General features: G+C 60.1%; 2 protein-coding genes across 2 annotated transcripts; one reads left to right on the top strand and one right to left on the bottom strand.

The window, feature by feature from the left end:
• Positions 1-4,474: 4,474 nt before the first annotated feature.
• On the bottom strand, positions 4,475-8,045 carry SIGMAR1 (sigma non-opioid intracellular receptor 1). The gene is made up of 4 exons (XM_087777604.1): positions 7,880-8,045; positions 6,875-7,075; positions 6,260-6,352; positions 4,475-5,939 (listed from the first exon to the last, which is right to left on the bottom strand). The coding sequence occupies exons 1-4, from the start codon at positions 8,025-8,027 to the stop codon at positions 5,713-5,715; spliced, it is 669 nt and encodes a 222-aa protein (XP_087633730.1). The 5' UTR covers positions 8,028-8,045; the 3' UTR covers positions 4,475-5,712.
• A 110-nt stretch (positions 8,046-8,155) lies between these two features.
• Positions 8,156-11,787, top strand: GALT (galactose-1-phosphate uridylyltransferase). The gene is made up of 12 exons (XM_087777603.1): positions 8,156-8,273; positions 8,563-8,732; positions 8,809-8,884; positions 9,016-9,064; positions 9,291-9,420; positions 9,700-9,756; positions 10,065-10,187; positions 10,297-10,429; positions 10,898-10,981; positions 11,073-11,227; positions 11,328-11,428; positions 11,609-11,787. The coding sequence occupies exons 1-11, from the start codon at positions 8,216-8,218 to the stop codon at positions 11,391-11,393; spliced, it is 1,101 nt and encodes a 366-aa protein (XP_087633729.1). The 5' UTR covers positions 8,156-8,215; the 3' UTR covers positions 11,394-11,428; positions 11,609-11,787.
• Positions 11,788-18,587: the final 6,800 nt, after the last annotated feature.

Raw genomic sequence — 18,587 nt, 5'->3', positions numbered from 1 at the left:
GGGTGTGTGCGCCTGCACTGTCAACGCGTGTGTGGGCACAAAGGGGCGTTTTGAGTGAGCTGCAAGTGCTGAGCCCTGACTTCCATCCGCAAGAGATGGGGTGGTCACTGCAGCGCGCCGCAAGCTGGGGCCACCAAGGGGTCCCCCGAGGGATGCTGTGCGTGCCCAGATCCTGGTTGAAGGGGTCAAACTGCAGCATGGCCTGGACCCCTCCGAACAGGCTCCCGGAGCCCCGGGCCCTGCCTGGCATGGATGAGGGCACGCATCTCCTCTGTCACTGGAGGGACTCAGTGCTGGTGGCTTGCCCTGCATCCCCACTTGCAGCAGGGTACACTGAGGCACCAGAGTACCATCAAGAACATGTCTAGGTATCAGACAAGGGCGTAAGCCAGGGTGAGCATACAGCACCCTGACCTGCTGCTGCACCCACAGCACAGGGCTTCCCCTGCCGGCAGTGTCCCCATGCTGTCCCCGCACTCCCACTCTCCCTGCCTGCCAGTTTTTTTCCTGACCCCTCTTTTCTACAGACAGCTTTGGTAGGAGGCAAAGGAGGTGCCTGTTCTTCCCTGGGCTTTTTTGGACAGGCTATCTGCAGGGCTTGCATGGGTCCCTGGGGGACGAGCAGCAGCAGCATCCCGGAACACCGGACACAAGGGACAGTGGCTTTGGCCCCATCTCATGGCCAGGGCAGCTTGTCACTGAGACCTCATGCTGCTGCACCTGGTGTTGGTGGCATGGGGTGACAGGAGGTCTGGGTGCCAAGGGCTGCTGGTTCTGTCCCCTCTGGGGCCACCTGCGTGCTGCGGTGACCAGGGGCAGCTGCCTTTACCAGCCTGGCACGAGCTGAGTCCTGCCCTTTCCTTGGAGCATCTTGTGGAAACAGCCACTGGCCACAGCTGCGGCAGCAGCTGGCTTTGCTCTCAGGCTCAGGCTGAGCCTCTGCCCCCTTCGCCACGGCCCTTTGGGGGGAAAAGCTGCTGCTTCTGGGCTCTCCAGCTTCTCCACCAGCATCGCTGGAGAAACTGCCCCTCGTCCTTCCACAGTGCTGGTGATCCCCGGGGCTCCTGGCAGCCCAGCGGCACTCGGCACTGTGCAACATCCTCGCCAGAGAGGTTATCCTGGAAAAATGAGCCCCTTCCCTGGGAGAGCAGGGCAGCTCCCGACCCCGCAGGGCCCCCGGGCGCTGTTTATCTTTGCACAGGAGATAAAGCAGCTGTCGGCCATCCCATTTCGAGGCTGGACAGCTGTAGCTGGCCCTGGCCCATCCCATCCCACCGTGGCAGGGGTAGGGACCTCCGGGTGTTTGCCAGCCCCTTTGAGCATCAGTTTGTCAGTGGCTGGCCGACGATCCTGCTGAGTTGCCCCTGGGAAGATATGACCCAGCCCCATTTCAGAGGGACCCACAGGGCCAGCCACACCCCCCCAGGACCAGCCACCCCCCAGAATTTGTTCCACAGGTCCCCATCACACAGGGCTCCGGCCTCCCCTCCCAGTGCTGCTGCGTTGCACCCCAGGGTGCTGTCACGCTCTGTGTTGGGCTGTGCCCCATCCCCTGCACACCGGGGCGAGGAGGAAGCCAGGGCTGAAGGCTGGGCTGGGAGGGATGAGTCAGATGTGGTGGTGGCGATGGGACTTCTCCATAGCCCAGCATTTGGGGAAGCTCCCTTCCTCCAAGGCAGAGGGGTTGGGGTGCTTGGGTCAACGTAGCACCCAGGGGTGGGGTATGTGGCCAGGCTGGCTAGTGGCAGCACCAAGGTCTGCATGGGGTGCAGTGTGTCCCATCACCCTGGGCATGGCCACCAAGGGACCCGGCCCAGCTGTACCAGCACGACTTAGTGCCTCCCCAAAACGTCCATGGTGACAGCAGCAGCAGCTCTGGGGCTCTGCACATGTGTCACAAAGTGTGTCCGTGCTCAGGCTTTCCCCAGGGCAGCAAGCAGGACCGTGTCCCCTCCACCTTCCTGCTTGGCATCTTTGCACCGCCGGGGTCTGGTGACACTCCTAGCTGGAGAGAAAGAGAAATTCCCCAGACAAACGGCTATCGACGGCTGCAGTGGAGGCAGCACAGATAGATACTGGAGGTATAGACGGGCACGACAGACAGCGGAGCAGATTGAGAGATACTCGGAGCAGAGAGATACCGCAGGAGGAATCGGGAGATAGATCCTGCGGGCTGATCAATACTCACTGCATGCGGAGGGACAGCAAGATAGAGCGAGCTGCAGGGGGAAGGTGTTTGGTGGGCAGCGATGTGCGTTTGTCCTGGTGACAGCTCTGGGGAGCTGCCACTTGTGGTCACTTCAGCTGGGGCTGTGACAGAGCCGGACTCATGGTTCAAGTGCCCATGGCTGTCTCCTTGCATGTCTCCGGACACCCCACAGGGGTTTAGTGTCCTTTGAGGTGCCATGGGGTCCCACCTGGCCTCTGGGTACCAAAGAGTACCAGATATATCTCCTGTGAGTCCTGGTCACATCCTCCAGCCCTGCAGGGATGTCCCTGCCACCCGTGGGCATCTTGAAGGATGCTGGGTGCCTGCATGCGGGCAGCCGATGGGGAGAGGGGCAGCTTGCGCACGAGCCCTGGCAGAGAGGCTGTGCTGGAGCTGGGTGACTGCCAATGAGTTCCCACCCCGTGCCTCAGTTCCTCCATGTGAACCAAATGATGGCAAGCCACAGGGAGCTGGGTCAGTCCAGCACAGACACAGGCATGGATGAGGAGGAGTGGGGAGGAAGGGGAAGAGGCAGCAACAGCCTGCAGGACGTGCTGTGTCCAGGACCCATCTCTCATCTGCTGGTCACTGGGGACACTTACCTGCTCCATAACAGGTTTCAAACACCCACCCCAAAGGGAAGGGCTGCTTTTTGGGACCCTTAAACGCCTGGCACTCTCCCTGCTCAGTGCTGGGATGAGGACAACCCCTCCTGCTGCAGCAAAGCAGCCAGGGCTCCTGGGTCCCAGCCCAGCTCCATCCCGGTGGCACTTGCCTGAGCCATCCCATGCTGCCTGGTTTCTCTGCCGGGCACATGCTAGCATGGCTGGGGACGGTGAGAAAGGTACTCTTGGAGCAGCTCTTTGCTCGGACAGGGCTGCTGGCCCCGCGGCCAGGCTGTGGGGGATCCCCCGCCCGTGATGGAGTTATTGACATGGGCACTACGGAAAACACTGCTGAGATTGTTCACACTAATGTTATTTAGCAGCAATATTTCCGTAATAAAAGAAATCAATGGGCAAGAGAAAAGACCTGTCCAGAGCTTTGATTTTCTCATTTTAATGGCATACTTATTTACTCCCACCAGCGTGCCCATTGGATTTTCATTACGCGGCCTTCGCTGTAAGTGGAGCGGTATTGATACGAGCTGCTGAGTTAGCGCCTTCCTGCGCGGGCCGGCGTGGGATTGTTCGTGTTCCTCAACAGGGCCCCACTAAACCCCAGGGAATGGGCACGGCACGGGGCCAGGGCGGCCTTGCAGCCCACAGGAACACACAGGCACACACACTCAGCGTGCCCACACACGTGTGCACGCACACGGTCTACCCATGGGCACGCAGGCATGCACACACGTCTACCTGGTTGTCCTGCCAGTCTGTACACACACGTGTGCACTTGGACTGTGCGCACACACACGCGTGCACACACTCATCTCACCTGCACAGGCACACACACATGCACGTGACTCTTCTGCCTACACAAACGCACCTACGCAAATGCCCTACCCATACGTGCCCAAGCACTCACACATGTGCAATTGCTGACTGTATGGACAGATGCCCAGTTGTTCTACCTATATACACATGTGCAAACATGTGTGTAAACATGTGTGCAACCCCCACCTGCTCTGCCTACACCCACCTCCTGCAAACTGTTTTACCTATGTGCATGCACACACCTACACATGCCTAACCACCTTGCCAAGACACACACACACAAAACCATCCTGCTTGCACCTACACACACAGACACGTGCCCTGTCTGCCAAGACATGCACACACATGCAATACACACACACAGCCTATACACCCTGTGTTCCCCCCCCGTGCCCTTCTCACACTGGAGGGCATGTGTGTGCGTGTCTGTGTAAACTTCTCAGGATCACCAACCCACTGCCCCTGGGTCTGCACGCCCAGCATCAGCAGTGTCCCCCAAAAGGATGGAGCCCCCCGGACTCTTGGGTCCCCCATGGAAGCAGGGCCCTGGCACCAGCCCAGGCTTTCGGTCCCCAGTGACTGCAGCAGAGAGAGGAGTAACACCACCATCTCCTGCCAGTCTCTGGGAGCTGCGATGGGCCTGATCCTGCCCAGCACTGCACCCCCTGGCTCCCAGGACCCCAGGCGGGATGATGCCAGCTGCCCAGGGACACCTGGCTGTCCCCAGCTGCCAGCAGGACCCCCACTGAGCCCAGAGCCAGAGGGATCCAGCACCATTCCCTGTGGCAGGGGCTCAGCACGCTCCAGAGACTCTCCTGGGGACCCAAGCTGGTGGGATGAACAATTTTATTACCGATATCTCTTTCCAGATGCCAAATTAAGAAGTAGCCCGTGTGTGGGGCTGTCAGTCAGCAGGACGGGGACAGTCCAGGGAGCAGGAGGAGCGACATGCTATAGGCCTGGTGACCAGGGACACACACGTTAGTTTGGCAGCAGCGCGGAGGTGAAAGCCCTCCACCAAGCAGTGAGCCCGCACGGATCCAGCCGCAGGGCTGCAAGCAGGGTCCACAGCCAGGCTCGGTCAGGGGACCACAGCGCTCCTTCAGTGGCCAGGACCCCGCACCAGGAGCCGAGCAGGGTGGGGTGGCTGTCCCCAGGGGGTTTCACAGCCAGGGGAAGCATTTCGAGGGGTGAGATCCCACCCTGAGCTAGTACAGAGGTTCGGGCACCCGCAGACACTAGGTACGTGCATAGCCCAGAGGCCACGCAGAACGGGCTCTCGGTTAAGGCGACAGATGGTGGCTCTCCCCCTTGGGGGGGACTGCAGGGAGGGGGACTGTGGGGAAAGGGACCCTATTCCAGGCCCGGCTGTCCCTTGGGGCAGATGACGCACAGGAGACCAAGAGGGACCTCGAGCACAGAAGCTTGGCATCCCCTCACTGCCAGGGGGTCCCAGTGCAGATCCTGCCCTGTGCCAGCGTGACACTGTGTGCTGCCAACCCACATCAGCGGGGACAGAGCCACAGGAGATGCTGCCAGCTGGACACAGCACCCTGCGCTGCCCGCAGCCCCGGCAGCCTGCCAGGGAGATGGGGAACCTCTCCGCTGACCTTTACAGCGCGTGCTCCGGTCCAGCTCACCCCATGCACCCTGCCCTGAGGGTGGCATCCTCCTCCTGATGTCTCAGGAGCTGCAGAAATTTTGCAGAGCCTGGGGACAGCCAGCTCCAGCCCCTCTCCCGCTGCATGCCGAGGGCACAGAGGGGTGTTTGTACCCCGCAAGGCTACTCCAGCCCCGAGGGATGGAAAAGTAGGACATGGCTCCCATCGAAAGGGGGGAGAGGCAGGCAGTAAAGAGAACTGGCGGTCTGTATTGCTGTGACCACCACGGTCCCTCTGTCCCGGCACCCAGCTGGCCCATGGGAAAGGACAGAGCAATTTGGGGGAGGCACAGGGGGTCTCCTGCTGCCTCTGCTAGAGCCTGGGCTTGGGGAGGAGGAGGAAAAGGGAGGAAGGCTGGGAGGAGAGGAGCCAGCCGTGCCTGGCAGGGCGCCCTGGATAGCCGGGCTCAGCAGCCCAAGGTGCTGAAGAAGGCATTGGCTTCCAGGAGCAGGCCCTTGGCATAGGCGCGCAGGGTGTAGAAGAGGGTGACGAAGTCCTGAGTGCTGAAGAGGGTGTCAGCCAGGGCGAAGGCGAGCGTGGAGGGGATGAAGCCCCGGCCATACTCCACCATCCAGGTGCCTGCACTCCACTGCACTGACGTGGCCTCTCCCGCCTGGTGCACGATGGTGTCTCCTGCCAACACACACAACCAGCACTGCTCACAGTGGCTGCCCCGCGTTGTTCCCAAAAAGATGTGTGGGACCAGGACTTGCAGGGCTCAGCACTCCGGTCTACGCACCCCAACCCCTCCCCAGTCTTGCTCACTTTTCTCTTACTAGCACCCATTGAGATGCTGGGATATGCCCTAGGGGACATAAACTGCCCCATGGTGAGCTCTTGGCTTCTGCTAGCTGGAAGGAAGAGGCTCTGCGATAGCAGAGGACCAGCCCGCAGAGCAGCCATGCACTGGGACATGGATGCAGCCCGCATGGTGCCATGGCTGCTGCGCTTACCTGGATAGTAGATCTCACTTCTGGTGGTCCCCTCCTTCCACTGCCGGAAGGTCCCCGAGATGACAGTGTCAGAGATATCCGCCCAGTACCGACCTGCGGGAGGACAGACAGCGCTGGCTCAGTGCATCCCTACTGGGGATGGCTTGGGAGCCCAGGTCTGAGCCGCGGAGCAGCCCTCCAGGGGGAAGGATGCCAGCCCCAGGGCCTTGACACACGGAGGAGCGCAGCCAGCTGTGGTACCCAGGCTGCCTGTGTGACTGGCCATATCTCACCAGCCCAGGCTACTCAGTGTTCTTAAGCTCCATCGCTTCCAGCATGTTTGGCATTCGCTCCCTGCTGAAGCACCGGGAGATACGATGCCCGCCACTGCCTGCCAGCTGGATGCAGAGAGTCCTGGCCACCCGACATGGCATGCACAGAGACCTGCAGGCGCTGCAGGACACGACAGGGGCTGGTCCCCATGCAGAGCGTGTTTTCCAGCATCGTGCACCCCATAAAAGAAGTGGAGCAGTGGGCTCCTGCCCCAGGCACACCACGGCCGGGGCAGCCAGACCCAAACAAGTGGAGTGGAGCTCAGAGAAAGGCCCCGCCTGCCAGCCCTGTCACCCCACTTACCTGAGTGGCCCCCAGTGTCGACAGCTGTCCCGAAGAGCAGCACGTACTCAGTGAGCGAGGCGTGTAGGAGGCACATAGAACCCATCCACCCGCCCGCATTCACGAACACCCACTGCAGGTCCTCGTCTGGCAGGATGTGGCCTGGGTGCTTCTTTCGTAGCTCCACAATGATCTTAGAGAAAGCCAGCTCATGGTCCAGCCCTGCAGCATCCAGGGTTGCCGTGAGTTCCCTGGCATGGAACAAGGCCTGCTGCCCCCCCCCCCGAATCCCTTCCACAGCCACAGGGTCCCAGCACATGCTTGGAGGGGTCTGCCTAGGGAAGACGTCTCCTCTCTCAGAGGTCCCGGTCCCACTGCCTACCTGGATGGTGACGGAGGATGCGCAGCACTGAGCGCTCCAGCCCTACAGCCCACCCCAGGTGCTGGGCTGTATGGGGGACCCAAGCAAGGCGACAGTGACCCTGCCCTGGTGACATGCAGCCCCTCCGCTGTGACTGCACACCCTGTGCCCCATAGGGCCAGCCCTCCCCTCCAGCCCTAGGTGGGGAGTCGGTTCTGCCTCCGACCCACCTGGGGCTTGGTTCCCCGACCTGGCCCAGCCCCAGCACTGATAGAGCCACCTTACCCCGGGTTCAGCCCCAGCCGGGCTGGGTGATGCTGCAGCCCCAGTCCCCATCCCTCCTTCGCTCCAGTCCCATTCCCCCACCCCATGCTCCCCGTCCCTGTTCCCCGGTCCCGATACCGTTCCTGCTGCCCCAGTCCCAGCCCCCGGCCCCTCCCTGACCCCGGTCCCGTTCCCCCCGTGATCCCGGCCCCCCTGTACCGAAACCTCCTCGATCCCGCGTCCCCGCTACGGGCCCCTTCCCCAGCCCAGGCCGCCGCACCCCGCCCGGTCCCCGGTTCCGCTCCTCTCTCCCCGTCCCCATCCCCTCCTCGGATCCCGCTCCCCTCCGCCCCCCCCCACCCCCACGGCCGGTGGGCCCCGTCCCCACGGGCGTCTCGTACCCGCGTGGTGCCGGGCGAGCTGGGCGATCTCGGCGGGGGTGAACTCGTACCGCTTGGAGGCCAGCCAGCCCCGCAGCCCCTGCAGCACCAGCACCAGCGCTCCCAGCGCCAGCCCGACCCGCAGCGCCCGCCGCCCCGCCGCCCCCATACCGCCCGCCGCCGCCGCCGCTCCGCCCCGCCGCCAGCGGGACGGGGAGCGGGACCGCCCCCGCCGCGGCCACGCCATGGCCGGCAGCCGGCGGCCCTGCGCCGGCGCGGCGGGGCGGAGCGGCGGCGGAGGCGGCTGGAAGGGGCCGGTCCCGCGGCCGCCGCCGGGGCTTCCGGGAGCGCGGCGGCATGGAGCTATCGCCGGCGGGGGAGGAAGAGGAGGGGGGCGGCAGCTTCCGTCCCAGCGGTACGACGGGGGCTGCCTCCCGCCCGACCCCCCCCCAGCCGAGCACCGGGAAGCGGGGGCTGCGGGGACCCTCCCTGCCCGGGGCGGGGCTGGCAGCGGGGACCCCCCCCCCCCCGACTGAGAGAGGGAGGAAGGGGTGAAGCTGAGGGGGGCATAAAGTGGGGTGCAGGCCCTCTTGTAGGGTTACCCGCGGAGGGGGCATGGTGGGGGGGTGGGGGGTGCCCGGCCCGCGGGGGGTCTGCACCCCACGTCCCTCCCTCCCTGATGCCCCGCTCCTCTCGCCCCGCAGAGCACCAGCACGCTCGTTACAACCCGCTGCGGGACGACTGGGTGCTGGTGTCGGCCCACCGGGTGAAGCGCCCCTGGCAGGGGCAGCTGGAGAAGCCACCCCCCGAGGATGTGCCCCGCTGGGACCCCAACAACCCCCTCTGCCCCGGGGCCACCCGGGCCAACGGCGAGGTACCACCAAGGGCCCAGGTGTCTGGGCTCCCCCCACCACCCTGTCCCCCCCTGATCCTGTCTCTTGCCCCGGCAGGTGAACCCCCAGTACGAGGGCACCTTTGTCTTCCCAAATGACTTCCCTGCGCTGCAGCCCGATGCTCCCGAGCCTGGTAACTTACGGGAGGAGAGCAGGCTGCCGGGGACCCCCAGGCTCAGGTCCTGAGGGGGCTGCAGGGTGGCCTGGAGAGGCATGGGTGCTGACCCGGCACCCTCTCCCTCCCCACTCTCTGTCCTTTCCCAGGTGACAGCGATCACCCGCTGTTTCAAGCGGCAGCAGCCCGGGGTGTGTGGTGAGTACCCCCACAGCTCTGGGGGGTCCGGGTTGCGCTGTCAGCCAGGATCTGTGGGACGGAGCTGGTCTGAGCCCATTCCCCTCCTTGCACTGCCTGTTCTTTGCACGCCTGCTCTGTTTTGGGGCATTTTGTGGGTCTCATCCCTGTCCCACTGTGACCTGGCAGGGCCGTGGGGGTCCCTGGGGATGCTCTACAGCCCCAGCCCTGCGTGTCTCCTCCACAGCAAGGTGATGTGCTTCCACCCCTGGTCGGACCTGACGCTGCCCCTCATGTCCCTGGCAGAGATCCGGGCCGTCATCGATGCATGGGCAAAGCTGGCAGCTGAGCTGGGTGCCTCCTACCCCTGGGTGCAGGTCCGGGGCTGGTGGGGGCTGCTCTTCTCTCCCTGCCACGGGGGGCTCGGGTGGAGGTGGAGGGCTGCAACTGGGTGCTCTGGCAGCACCCAATGCTGGGACCCTCCCAGCTGTGTGTGGGTCCCCCATCCTCACCTCATGCCCCCCTGAGCCTTTCCAGGTGGGTGCAAGGTCCCACTTTCCTGGTGGGATGCTTTCCTGGTGTGCTAGGGGCACTACGGCAGCCCGCAGCGGGGACCCTGGGGCTGGGACCTGCTGGCTGTACCTCATCTTTTGCAGATCTTCGAGAACAAGGGAGCGATGATGGGCTGCTCCAACCCGCACCCCCACTGCCAGGTGAGGCTGTCCCACCCGTGGCCTGCCTTAACCACTCGTCCCTGCGGGCGACCCTACAACAACAAACCCAGGCGGGCGATGTGAACGGGAATCCCTCCGCTCTGGTCCCAAAGCCCTCTGCACAGAGGTTCCCCTCCCTCATGCCTGTCCCCTCCCCTCCCCTCCGGGCTACTGTCCCTTGTCGCTGCCACATGTCGGACTCTCCACCTGGTGGCAGCATGGACCTGCAAGATGGGGAGCGTGGCTGGGGCACCCCTGCAAATGTGGGGTACAGGTAACCCAGCCCTGAGCCCCGGTGTCCCTCCCAGGTGTGGGCCAGCAGCTTCCTCCCAAACGAGGCGCGCCTGGAGGACCGAACCCAGCGGCAGCACCTGAGCCAGCGCGGCGTGCCCATGCTGCTGGAGTATGCCGAGCAGGAGGCTCAACGGAAGGTGAGGGACGTGGCGTCTTCCCTTCCCTGGGAGCTGGTTGTGTCCTGGGAGCGCCCATCCCTGGGGCGTCAGGGCTGCAGGTGTCCACATCGAGCGCTGTGTCCCGCAGGAGCGGCTGGTGGTGGAGAACGCGGACTGGTTGGTCGTGGTGCCATATTGGGCCACCTGGCCCTACCAGACCCTGCTGCTGCCCCGCCGCCACGTCTGCCGCCTCCAGGACCTCCGCGAGGGCGAGAGGGACAGTGAGTGGCTCTGCACCTTGTTAGCCCCTCTTCCACCTTCTTTGGGCTTGGCCTTCGTTAGGAGGCAGCTCTGTGGCAGCCTTGCTGGTGCTGGAGGGTCCATGCCCCCTTGGGGTGCGGGACTGCTGGGCTCAGCTTGGCGGGGGACTGGCACCCCTGTTTTGCCAGGACAAGAGCTGGGTGTCCAGGCACAGGCAGTACTGGTGGAAGGACTAGTGTCCTTTTTGGGGTGCCCCATACTTTTGGGCTGCTGGCTCATGAGGAATGGGGGCTCCTCCTGCTGTGTTGCTCAGGCTATCTGCGTGGGTGGGGAGGAGGGAGCTGCCAGTCCATCCCTCCTGCCTATCACCAATGTGGGGTGATAGGTGAGGAAGGGATGCTGAGGGTGGCCCCCCAGGCCCAGTGTCCTGCCTGCCCTTGGAGGGGGCTGGCCAGCTCAGGGTGTGACTCCTCGGCACTCCTCTGCAGGCCTGGCCTCCATCATGCAGAGGCTGCTTATCAAGTACGACAACCTCTTTGAAGTCTCCTTCCCCTACTCCATGGGCTGGCATGGTGAGTGGTGTGACCGGGGGACCCCTGTGACCCTCTCATCTGCGTCTGCATCCCCTCCCCGGGGCTCATGCAGTGGCTGCACCCCTGGCAGGAGCCCCCACGGGCCCCTACCTGGAGCAGGACTGTGGGCACTGGCAGCTCCATGCCCACTACTACCCGCCACTGCTCCGCTCTGCCACCGTCCGCAAGTTCATGGTTGGCTACGAGATGCTGGCACAGGCACAGCGGGACCTCACCCCGGAGCAGGTGAGTGCATCTTGGAAGGGATTATCGGGACCCAGGGGGTCCCGTGCCAGGGCTGTCCCCGGGACCAGCTGCTGGCTGCCCCTTGTACTCTGCCCCACAGGCAGCTGAGCGCCTGAGGAGCCTCCCTGAGGTGCACTACAAGCAGAGGGGCAAGGAGACGTCGTGATGGGGAGCAACAGAGCCGGCCCTTGGCTCTGCTGGGTGAGGCCAGGGAGAGGAGTCAGCTGGGGGTGGTGAGAGCTGAGGTCTGGGAACTCATGTCACTTGTGAGCCTTCTGGTCTTTCAGCTTGTCCTTAGCCTTGTCATGGCTGGGCCTGGCTGGGGGACTGGTTTTGCCTGTTCAGGTACCCCAGTCCTAATCCTGCGGCATCCTCGTGCAGGCTTTCTGGTTCCCCTGGTCTCCTTCGCCATCCCGGGCTATATCTTCCCACCTCAGCAGCACGCTTGTACCAGCACTAAATGCCTCACTCTCCTCCCAATCCAGTCTTACTAGTGGGACTGGGAGTGCTGCCTGCCCTGTGGAGGGGCACTGGCCAATAAAAGCTGGACGCAAAGTGTCTCTGCCTGTGCCCTGGTGGCTCTTGGCGTGGGTGGGAGGTTTGGGGTGTCTGGTGGGGACCCCCAACTGGTGGGAGGGAATAACCCTGGAGTCTGCAGGGGGTGTGCTGGCAGCCTATGCTGCTGCTGCTGTCTCTGCGTTGCCTTCTCTTCCTCCCTGGGGGGAGCTCTGAGCCTGTCTCTGAGTGCTGCAGGCTTGGAGAGAAGCGGGAAGCAGGGAGGAATTGATGCCACCCAAGGCTTAGCCAGCTCCTGGGAGAGGGCTGAGGCCTGGTAAACTTGCTGCACGGATGCTGCTGGCTGGGGATGCCTGGCCGTGGCTCACCCAACTGCTCTTCTTCTGTGTGGGGCTGCCGGGATGCAGCAAGGGGCTGGTTCATTGCTAGCCCGGGGGCTGGCAGGGGCTTCAGCTCTGCTCATGGTGCTGCTGCCCCCTTTCCCCTCCCCTGTGCCCACCCATGGCGTGGGGCAGTGGCAGCCTGGTCCCTGGGCTGAGCTGAGGGATGCTGCAGCCAGCTCTGTGCTCTCCCCACCGGCAGCCCCTTCCCCCAGGGAAGCCCCAGGACGGTGCAGGGGTAGGTCCTGGGCAGTGATACCCTACAGCTGATGTGGGGGGGTGCCCAGCGCCATCTGCCATCACATTTTTGCACAAATAGTTTTTATTTGTCACTAAAGAGCCATTCTCATAACTCCTTAATGAGGCCCCTATCCTTGTCAAGTCCATGAGTGGGCTCCTGGGGGCTAGAAATATCTTGTGAGGAGAGAAATGCTCTCCTTCTACCTACAAGATGACAATTTGTGGAGAGGGCTGTGCTCCCCCGACCCATCTGTGCATCGCTCCCCCATCCCTACCCATGGGGCTGGGGCAGGGAGAAGGGCCTGGCCAGCATGAGGCTCAGAGCCAGGCTGGATGTGGCCCTCTTGCATGCTGACCACATCCTCCTACCCAATCACCCCATCCCAGAGCCCACAAGCCATCCCACCACCCGGCCTCAGGGATCCCCAGGTGCCCAGGGGTTTTGGGGAGGAGGTGGTGGGTTTTGGGGTGACCCTTGAGCTTGGAGCCATCATTGTACACAGCATCCTCCTGCATGGCATGGGGGTGCCCAGCTCAGAGTCTGGCCTCTTGCAAACTGATTTCTTCCCTCCTGGGACAAGCAGCATCCGTCTGGGCTCTGTGACCATCCCCACTGCAGCCTCCATCCCTTCTCATTGCAACAAGTGCCTTTTTGCCAACCTCCGAACTTCCCTGCCTCTTCCCCAGGGCCCTGGAAAAGCGGCAACCAATTGGCTTAAATGTGGGAATCCAGATTGGGGTAATTAGCCGCTGAACCGGTTGTAACGAAGCTAGTCATCTCCCTGCACGCGCAGTTAGCTCTGATTTAATAGCCCACCGGCTCCCAGCCTGGGCTGCAGCGCCTCGGCCCAGGGCCGTAAATGAAACTCGCAGTAAGTCAAGCGGTATTAAACTTTACAGTCACCGTCTTTAAAAATGAGACTCTCTTTCTAATAAATCAGAGCAAGTGGGATTGTAAATATTGAGGCAGGATCCATATTGCTTAATTAAACAGCGCCTAATGAACAGCCTGTTTGTTGTGTTGTGATTTAGGATGGAGGCTAGGGAGGCAGCGCGTGCTGAGGAGTGCTGGTACCCATGCTGGGATGCCCTCCCTGGCAGGTAGCAGCTGCTGGAGTTTAGCTGCTGCTAAAATAGCTCAGAGACAGCCTGAGAATTATTTTTTTTTCCCTAAAAATTAAATTCCGCCCCCCCCCCCCCCCCAACATCTGAATCATTCAGGGTGGAAGTCAGCAGCAGGTGGAGGAGGTGCGGGGGGTGCAGCTGAGTGTGAGAGCTGGACTGAGCCCTCCCCTTCCTCATGGCAGATCCACCTCCTCTTGCCCCGATACTTGTAGTTTGTGCAAGGGGGTGTGAAAGGCTGGGAGGGAGCAACAAGCCTTTCCCGTGGCGTGGAGAGGCATTGGGCTGGTGCAGAGCTGCTGGGGAGGCAGAGGCATTGCAATTCGTAGGAACCATCGCTGCCATGCCGTAAAGCCCCAAAACCTTTTATGTTTTGGTAGTTATAGTCCACTTGTAATCAAAAAGTGATTTATGGTGAGGAGATTAAAAATGTCTAGGTGGGTGTGGGATGGTGGAGTGGAGGGGCTGTGGGGTACCCAGCCATTGCTCCTGACCTGGAAGCATCAAAGGGAAACTGAGGCCCATTGGGATGCCCCATAGGGATATGCCTCGATGCCATTTCACTTCTGCAGGGGAGCTGTTGGAGATCGTCCTGGGAAAAGTGTCCCTGTGATGGGGTCACCCTTGTCCTGAGGCCCTGTCCCCCAGCATCAGGGCAAATACATCCTCTGCAATCCCTGCCCTGAGCTGCTCTGGAAGGACGAGCAGGGCAGGCGATGGTGGGGGTGAGGGCTGCTGAGACGAAGTGCAAGCATGGAGTTAATGCATTAAAAATGCATTGAGGTCCCACGGAGGTGTTTGCTCCCTCTACGGTGCGTTAATAGGGCTGTGAGGGATTAGGAAAGGGCCGCTATGCTTGTGCACCAGGCCAGCATGTCCTGTGCCCTGCAGGAGCAAGGAATAAGCCCGGCAGGGGATGCAGAGATGTAGAGATGCTTGACAGTGGATGGACAGGAATTTAGTCTCATTTGCATCCTGTTTTCTGATGCCACTGAAACAAATGGGTTGGGCTATCAAAGGATGTGGTTTCCCCAGAGCTACTGGGGCTTTGGCTCAACTGAGACAAACCGAGGTACTTGCCCAGGCTGTAGCAGTGCCTGTCTCCATCGTCGCCCCTGTCCTGCATGTTTGGGGGACCCAAAAGAGCATCCCCAGCTCTTACACCGACGCCTTCTGCGGGAACGGGTAATTCCTGGGATGCTACTCCAGGATGCTGCCCTGGTGCCCAGATACCCTGTGGTGCGAGCACTCAGTGATGGATGGTAACTGCTGGGGGCACGTTCATCACCTTTGATTATGTGTCTGTGTCCTAGGTAGCTGCCAAAGGCTGCAGAGCTGCAGACCTGCTGCAGATCCTGAATCCCAAAGCCTGCCCACCCCTTTTCCACTCCTCCCTGCCTTCCAACGCAGGTGAGACAATAGATACTGAGAAAGGAAGTTAATCTGTGACCAGAGTGTTTTAATCAGAAAAAAAAGGTATTAGTGCAGGCCTGCTGGCTCCTGCCAAACTGCAGTTTTACTGTCCCTCCCGGTACTGGGTTTATGGCTGTCATTTTATTCCAGTTTTACTGTTGTTTTTGCCCTTATTGTTGAGTTTCTCCTTGCCTGCTACTGCCTGTGACTGAATGGGGATTTTAGGAAAAAAAAAAGGAAGAAATTAATAATTTTTTAGGGAGGAAGATGAGAAGGAAGGGAGGAAGCAAGGGAGGGAGGCAGGGAGGAAGAGAGGAAGGAAGGAAGGAAGCATGAAAGGAAGGAAGAAATGGAGGGAGGAAGAGGGAGAGAGGAAGGAAGGAGGGGAGGGAGGGAAACAGGGAGGGAGGAAAGGCTAAATCCCTCCTGTTTCTATCTAAAAGACACCATCAGGCACTTAACACGAAAACAATTAAAAATTTTAAGCAGATGCTAAACACCCTGGTGCCCTGCAGCAGGCGGCTCTGTGCTGCGGGGAGATCTGCTATGCCAGGAGAATGAAAAACAATACCCAAACCCTTTTTAGATCTTGGGTTAGATGGACACACAGGAGCATGGTAGCATCCTCTGGGGCAGCAAACAGCACCCAGTTTGTCCCAGGCTGCCGAGAGCATCTCCCCCGCGTTTGGCAGCTGCCTTGGCAGCGACTTTGCAAAGGACTGAGACCAGCAGGAAACAATTTTGGAGGTGACTTGCCCATGCCTCAGCCAGCTTGTGTTTTTGCTCTGCTGATGGTCACTGAGACCTCCCTGCAAGGCATTTTCAGAGCCCTCAGAGACCTTGTGTCATGGGAGGGCTTCTGGTCCCAGGTGGAAAGCAGGATGTCTGGATGCCAGCAGCAGAGAGCCACAGGCTCTGCATGGGCTTTAGGACAACGGCCCCAGGGCTGGAATTTAATTTGTTAATCATTTGAGACATGCAGGTAATTAAATACCATCACACTGCAGCATCCATGCGGTCACCAAGCAGTGGATTCCCCCGTCTCCCCCTGAATTTCCTGCACACCCGGGGTTGGGGAGGCACCTTGGGGCTTGGCTCTCAGAAATGGGGACCTGCCATCACATGTGGTTTTGAGCCTCTCTCCCATCCTGGGCCCCCATCCCAGGGTCAGAAGCCTCAGTTTAGAGCAAGGGGAACCCCAGAAGGGTCCAGATTCTCGCTGGATTCACCCCAAAGAGCCAGAGAGGGAGGGGAGCAGATGTAGATGGGGGGGCAGGGGTCTGGTCTGAGCTGGGGGCAGCCGCCATGCTTGACCACAAAAGGGTGTTATCCACTAGCGGGGAAGATGCTGGGAGAAGGCAGGAACCCTCACAGTGCCCGGGATCGGTGTGAAATCCAGCTGGCTCCTAGCATGGCCGAGATAGGGCACCCTATCTGTGCCTGGCACTCCCCCGCTGCCCGAGCCAGCTGTGAGAGCTCACTAACATCTGTGCCTGCCCTGTGGCCACCAGGAAAAAGGGATCCCCCTTCGTCCTGATGTTCCAGAGAAGGAAGCTGTAAATTATTGCTAATTACGTTCAGCGATGCTGAGGAGTCAGTAACAAAGCCCTGGGAGCAGGGAGATATTGCAATGCCGGGATGGATCTGGGGCAGAAAGTCACCCCCAGGGGTTCGCCTCTGCATGAGGAGACTCCTGGCAGAGGCAGAGCCCTTGGGAGAGCGGAGGAGGTGGAGAGATTCTGATTAGATGCTAATGAGAAAGTAATTAGTAGGTGTCCAGCCTGCCCAGTGCCCTGAGGTTCCCTTGCCCAGCTCCAAGCCAAACCACCTGCTTCAGTGCACCCAGGGTGGTTTAAGCCCCACAGGGTATGGCTGGAGCTGGGACGAGCCAGCTGCTGCTCCCCATGCATGCTGTCATGCTTGATTGCAATAAAATGCCCTCATAAATTACCCCAGTAAAACAAAATGTGACAGATAAAAGCCAAAAGTGCATTTGCAGCCTGTTTGCTTTTGGTGTTTAATCCCTCACTTATTTTGCTTGCAATTGTCTATAACTCATGGCAGCTTAACCGCTCCCTCCTGGTTACGTGTTTGGGCAGGGAGGCAGGACTCCTAGGCTGCTTGTGTTGACCCTGTGGGCAAATTCCTGCCCTTCCTTCTGCCTCAGTTTCCCCATTGCTCGAATAGAATCAGTAACACAGAGGCTAGACCCCGTCCATCTCAGCTGACCAGGCAGTAGGAACCCCCCATGCCAGCTCTGCAGATGCTCCTGGGCTGCATGAGGACTGGTGTGACACCCCTGGTGTGACACCCCTGGTGTGACACTCTCACGGTGCCTCTGGCTTGGACCTGGCTCCATCCCACCCGGCATGGGTCTTGCAGATACGAGGAAAAGCTTTTCCAGCCCTGGGGCTGGCTGCTGCCCTGAAACAATGCTGCCCAGCAAACCGCTGGGTTTGTGCACCCAAACTGCTGGTGCAATATTTAATTCATACAATAAAAAAAAATTAATTTAATTTAGTTTAATTTTAAAAATTAAAAATTAATTTCTCACATGGTGAAAAACAGAGTGAGAGCGAAGCCAGGATGGGTACTCAGGATGCCAGCTTGCTTTTTAACCCTTCCTACCCTGCTTTCAAATTCCCCTGGGGATCAGAGAGGCTCAAAAAGCATCTGGGCGGTTCCAGCTGCTTCCACCACATTTCAGTAACACCAGGACCCTGCTCCATGCAGCCTGGCAGGCCCACCTCAGAAATAGCCCATACATTGGCACAGGAGAAAAGAAATGACCCCCAGCCTCTGCCGGGATCTAAAATTTCCTCCCGCCGAGGACTAGCCGACGCATCAGAGACTTGGAATGATTATGATAAAACCTGCGGGACACCAAGGGCATCACTATGATTTGTGCTGTCTAAATGTTAATCAGAATAATAATGCCTATTGAGACAGCTGTTTTAAAAGGCTGTGATGTCGGAGTAAAAATTCCAATAAAACTCTATTAGCCCTTCCTCGTTACACTAATGGTGCCTGCTGCTAAAAGCCCCCTGCTATAGACACCCGTATTAATGGGCTTATTACAGGAAATAAAATCCGAGGCTGAACATTACAGTGAAGCCTGATTAATTCCGCAAGGTAATCTTTTTTTTCTTCCCCATCCTCTCTCCCTTTTCTTTTTCTCCCCTTCTTTATTTAATGAATGTGCTCCTTGAAGTGCCAACTTTTGAGCTTCGCTTGGAGTTTTGTGATGATTTTAAACTTATTTTGTTCACAAAGAGATGAATCTTTGCACTAGCTCTGGGTGCAAATGGGTGGAAAGGCTTCTCAGATGCCTCCATCAAACCGGGGAAGAAGGAAAAGCAGCCAGGCCAGGAGTGAAGATGCTGGGGTGGGGGGACAATGGATATCCCATAGCTGGTCCTGGTGTGGTGGCTCTTGGGCTAGGCCAGCCCTTTCCTTGTCCCCACACAGGTGCATGGTGACATTGGCCAAGCTGCTGGGGGGGCAAGGAGTTGCCCTTCGCTGCTCCTTCCCATCCTTTTTTCTCCCGATTTCTCCGCTTTTGATGCCACCCCCGTCCCTGCAGGAAGGGCTGACCAGGGCCTAGGGACATAACCAGCTTTGCCGGTGCCATCCCGTACCTAGTGCAGTGGCAGCCAGCGAGGCTAGCACCCCTTGCTCGGCCCAACCTC

The sequence above is a fragment of the Nipponia nippon genome, unplaced genomic scaffold, assembly GCF_047370975.1.
Source record: "Nipponia nippon isolate SJK-2023a ecotype South Korea unplaced genomic scaffold, ASM4737097v1 scaffold_40, whole genome shotgun sequence".
NCBI lineage: Eukaryota > Metazoa > Chordata > Aves > Pelecaniformes > Threskiornithidae > Nipponia > Nipponia nippon.
The sequence above is the reverse complement of the archived record's forward strand: the minus strand, read 5'-3'. Positions and strand labels throughout refer to the sequence as shown.